Source organism: Brassica napus, chromosome A3 (assembly GCF_020379485.1).
Source record: "Brassica napus cultivar Da-Ae chromosome A3, Da-Ae, whole genome shotgun sequence".
Lineage (NCBI taxonomy): Eukaryota > Viridiplantae > Streptophyta > Magnoliopsida > Brassicales > Brassicaceae > Brassica > Brassica napus.
This window is the reverse complement of record NC_063436.1, coordinates 33,818,281-33,823,651: the sequence shown is the minus strand read 5'-3', so window position 1 is coordinate 33,823,651 and position 5,371 is coordinate 33,818,281. Positions and strand designations below refer to the sequence as shown.

The 5,371-nt window shown below is 39.8% G+C and overlaps 1 protein-coding gene across 1 annotated transcript; it reads right to left on the bottom strand.

Annotated features, from left to right (window-relative positions):
• Positions 1-237: 237 nt before the first annotated feature.
• On the bottom strand, positions 238-1,861 carry LOC125607307. The gene is made up of 2 exons (XM_048777241.1): positions 744-1,861; positions 238-509 (listed from the first exon to the last, which is right to left on the bottom strand). Exons 1-2 carry the CDS (start codon positions 951-953, stop codon positions 372-374), a joined length of 348 nt encoding a protein of 115 aa, XP_048633198.1. The 5' UTR covers positions 954-1,861; the 3' UTR covers positions 238-371.
• Positions 1,862-5,371: the final 3,510 nt, after the last annotated feature.

The window sequence follows — 5,371 nt, the reverse complement described above, 5'->3', positions numbered from 1 at the left end:
GATTTAGAACTTTTAACTATGTTATCAAATCTTTGTTGTGGATGCTTTTACTTTTATTGTGTTGGTCGAGTGAGAGTCTAGGAGATTACCAATTGTTAAAGTCTAGGAAATTAGTTTAAGAGAGAGTACACATCATTGGAAATGTGTAGGAAATTAGTTTTTTAGAATAATGGTTGATGATGAAAGTCTAAACATAGAGTACCAATTGATAAACATAAGAGTGCTTAGCATAACATAAGTTTGAACACATAAACTTACACAAGTCTTAACAAGACAAACAAAGACTTGTGTTAACCGAAATAAGAAAAATAGATAGTTAGGGAAGACAAAGTTTTTAGCACATGAACTCAGAACTTGCGAGGTTGAGAAACTCATGGACGGGAGGTCGAGGTAATGAGCCTCTTAAGCTTAGCAATCTCTTCAGCCAACTCTTTCACCTCTCCCCTTAGGCGCTCCACTTCTTGCTGAACACCAAAAGCCCATGGCTGACGAAAGTGTAACCCATCGTCCTGCACAGTTTCAACCAGAGTGGAAGTCAGTTTCACCATAACACAGTTTCAGCCATAGGATAACACAGTTTCACCCATAGATATCCAGAGTATAACACAGTTTCACTTAGAGTATAACACAGTTTCACCCATAGATATCCAGAATATAACACAGTTTCACTTAGAGTATAACACAGTTTCACCCATAGTATAAACTCAGTTTATCTCAGTTTCCCTTAGTTGGAGAAAAATTACCTCATAATTCTTGCAGGTGAAGTACCTACTCCCAGGCAAGGTATCGAAATCTGATTTGTACTTCGGAGTTGGAGAAACATTCATCATTATTTCACCACCGCATGGGCAACGGGTGGGAATTCCATATTGGGCATCGGCAACGAACCCTAACATGTCGTAGTGTTTCTTCAGCCTCTTCATCTCCTTCATCTCTTCATACGGATGAGTCATGTTCAGTAAAAGGGAAAGAGTAAAACCGTGAATCTTCAGAGAATATAGAAACAGAATGGATAAAGAGAAGGTGTATGAATGGTGAGAGAGAGTTGAAATAGAGAGTGGTGGGGAAGTGAAAAAGTGTTTGGGAAAAGATAGTAAAAGACGAGACACAGGTAAAAGAGCAGAGGGAATCTACTTTTTGACCAAAATAATTGGATTGGAAAATTTGGCTTTTCTCGTTTAGGCGCGAAATTTTTTTTATTCTCCCTCCAAAATATTTGCTCTTAGTTATACTGAAGTTTCTGGTGTTACCAATTTTCATCATAGTTCTACTTTTCGTGATTTCAACATTTTTTAGTTTTACCTATAATTTTAATTTGTAAAGAAAGTTCTACTTGTCATTTTTCTGCATTGTCATGTAAGCATAAATGATTAGTGCAATAACATATTTTAAATCATGAAAACTATAGAATACTTCTTTATAAGCTGATCTTATTAACAAAGTGCTCTTTGAAAGACTATATACGATGATATATTTTTTCATAAAACAATGAGTTTTCTTATTTGGAGGTTCGCAAATATTTGTTATCTTCACTAATATATTTTGAGAAGCATTATCTGCTATATAATTTTTGGTGACCGTGTTTCTATTAAGACTTATGTAGTTGGGAATTTTCGGATTATGCCGATTTCTATCATAGTTACACCTAGTTATACTAGTTTTCCGCGGTTTTCTAATATATCACTTATACATAACTGCCAAAACGCTTAAACAGAGGTTGCAAAACAAACGAGAAAACAAACACTTAAACTTAGATAATACATGGTTAGATCGCTTAAACATAGAATTCTTCAAACTTTCAAACTTTCGAGTCTATGCCACAAAAGATATACTTAGTTTTACCAATATTTTCAAAAGCAACACAAGAGCAATAAAATCCAAACCAGAAGATCTAGTTTGATTCACTGGGATTACTACTACGCATTCCAAACAACAGCCAACTGAAACCGAATTTTGCCTTCATCGCCTTATGTTTTGTGTCCTTTTACGTCGTTCACCAACAGATGGATTCCTCTTATTCTTTTTTCTTCCCTTCCTCTTGAGGCGATCCAGAGGTATGATTTGAAGCTCTCTGATGTGATCTGGTACATTCCAATCACACTTGTCCGGCACATAATAAATAGTCTTGTAATAAGCCAATGCCCAAAGTTCCGTCCAGTAATATTTCGAGCACAACTCATGATACTCTATCTTCACATCACGTCGACGACCAGGAGCAGCTTCAACCTCAAGGAAATATAAGTAAGCAGCAAGTCCGTGCAGACAAGGATACTTTTCATAATCATACACCTTGCAGCTACAGCTTTTCTCTATCAAGTTGACAACATAATTCTTCCCGTTTTCAGTGTCGGTTACCTCGTACTCAAGCTCATAACTATTAAGCTCACGCACTGGTGTTTTCTCAGCTGTGCTCCATAGGTTATGCAAGTGAATCTCGATAAGAGGAACCAGTTTGGTATCAATCGACCCAGCCACAGAGTCTTTCCGATGTTCATTGAACCAGTCTGAAAACTTTTTGATGATTGTATCCAACAATGGTATTAAAGCATACCTCCTGGCGTCCTTAAAGACGCTGTTCATTGACTCCACACTGTTGCTAGTGTCCAAGTTGTATCTCACACCTGGGAAATAAACCCGAGCCCATGTGCGTTTATCCGTATGCTCCTCCAAATACTTGTATGCTGGAGGAAATCTCACCTTAAAAGATGCGTAAGCAGACTCTAACTCAGCCACCGTGTAACACCTAGCCAACTCCATAAATCTCCATGCGACTACGGCTTTGGTTGTGTTACAAGAATGCCCTCTCACATTCTGAGACAAATGCCATATACAATGGCCATGGTGAGATTGTGGAAACACATTAGCTACAGCTGCGATTAGGCTCTGGTTTCTATCACTCATAAATACTAATTCAGAAGAGTCTGGTATAGCAGTTTTGAGCATCTCGAAAAACCATGTCCAACTAGCATTATTCTCACCGTCGAGTACACCAAACGCAAGCGGATAATGGTGACGATTACGATCTTGAGCTTTAGCAAATACTAGTACACCACCATATCCATTCTTCAGAAATGTGGCATCGACAACTATCACCTTCCTCATGGCTGCAAAACCTTCAATACAAGCTCCTAGAGCTACGAAGAGGTACTTGAACTTATTTGCTTCATCCAACTTCACCCCTGTTTTTGTTCCCGGATTGACCTGCTCTAACATATACGAGTAGCTATATAGCATCTTGTAGCTCTCTTCAGAACCAACACGCAACTCAGAAATAGCTAGATTTTTCCCTCTCAAGGCTGTGGAGTAGGATATTGTTACACCAAGTTTTAACTTTATAAGATCCATGAAATCTTTCGGAACAGGAGTACTTAGTTTTCCAGGATATTCCTCATTCAGAAAAGTCGCCACTAATTCTGCGGAGCCTTTCCTCTTGATGTTGCTGCTTTTACTTTGATTAGACCGAGAGCATGTATGCACACCTGTGTACCTCCTAACTGAAAAAAATTCAGTCTCTGAAATCTTTGCAGCTCGTAAACTCCACTTACAAGTTGCTTCACAACATTTTAACACCAATCGTCTCCGGTCCGACTTTTTGATAACATAACGAAAGCATTCACCAAATGCAGCTCTATCGACCACCTCTTGAAGTGCTTTCTTACTTGGAAACTCCTGAAGCTTATACAGACCCAAACCGTCTTCCCAAGCCTCTATAACCTGACTACCTTTTTTTATAGGTGGCTGCTCAATATACTAATCTGCAGCCATACCCGTCTCACCTGCGGTGTTCGTCTCTGCTGCAGTGTCCGTCTCAGCTGCTGTGTCCGTTTCAGCTGCTGTGTCCGTTTCAGCTGTGGTGTCCGTTTCAGCTGCTGTGTCCGTTTCAGCTGCGGTGTCTGTCTCTGCTGCGGTGTCTGTCTCTGCTGCAGTGTCTGTCTCTGCAGCAATGTCCGTATCCATAAAATCATTCTCTGCATCTATCGGATCCTTCTGCTGATTTGCTTGACCATTTTCTACATACAGAGTTATGGCCTTCGGTCCGATTTCATCATAAACATCATCATCTCCCTGCAACACTTCGTAGTTCATACCAAATGAACTTCTGCCCACTCTCGGCACCTTCTCTAACTGATCTGATCTACTCGTTTCCTCCACTAACAAAAGAGATCTACGGTTGTCTTTATCAACGGTTGTTAGGAAACCAAACAGATCATCATCATCACGAATAATTTGCTGTTCTTCAGATCCATACACCATCGGCATGCACTTCAATGCCAGTTTTACGTTACTTTCATTTAACGCAAGCTTTTTATACAACTTTTCTTCTAGCATTGCCAAACTTATATCCTCCACTGTTGTCTTCAAGGTTACACAAGAGATCTCCCCTTTGAATTTGAAATAGACGCTCACATATTTCATCATTGTATCCTGCAAGAACAAAATAAAAAGGTTTTAGTTATACCCGTAGTTCTTAGTTCTACCGACTTGTCAACAGTTTTACCAGGTTTTACCTACTATACAACAATTATCAGTTCTACTTGTTATACCTAGTTATACAAAGTAATGCTTAATGCTTAAACAAGAACTCAAATGTATGTACGATTGATTGATCGGAGAGATCTCCGGGCAAAGCTACTCACAATTAAGACAATTCACGCACCCCAATGCATAACAATTTCATATATAAATCAACCAAATCATCCCAGAATCAATGCTGTTTCAACACTTTCAATTACAAACCCTAAATCAAATTTCTATCTTGCAGCTCGCTAAGGAGAGAATAACTAACCTGCATTACGACCTATCCTAAAGAATGCTAGCCGGTGGAAACGTTGCCGTCCGACGGCGTCTCCAGAGTTGCTATCGACATCGATAACAGACTCAGTTGCTGTGAGGGAGCTGCGAACCAGAGCTGCGAACCAGAGCTGCGGGATTTTATTTTCTTATCGGGTGGGAGCTGTAGAAGAGGAGCTTTCCTCATCGAGCTGCGGGATTTTATTTTCTTTTAATTTTAAAATTTTTTTTCCAGAAATCCAATTGAAATTGATTCGGTTTCAATTGAACTGAATTAATAAAACCCAGACCGAAACCCACACCAAACCCAAACCGAAACCCAGACCGACCGAAATCCCCCCCCCCCCCAATTTCGAATTTTTTTTTTTTTTCCACCTTTCTGGTGCATTCCCGTCATTTCACGCCCACTAAATGAAAAAGGGGCATAGGCGATTATGGAGCCCATAGGAGATTCTGCTTTGTGCTGTTGGGGGCACCAGAGGTGATGCCTCGTTGAATAGCGCATGTCTGGCTTTGAGACCACCATTTCTGAAGTCAAGGAAGACATTGCTGGATTCAAGGAAGATTTCAGTGCTTTGAA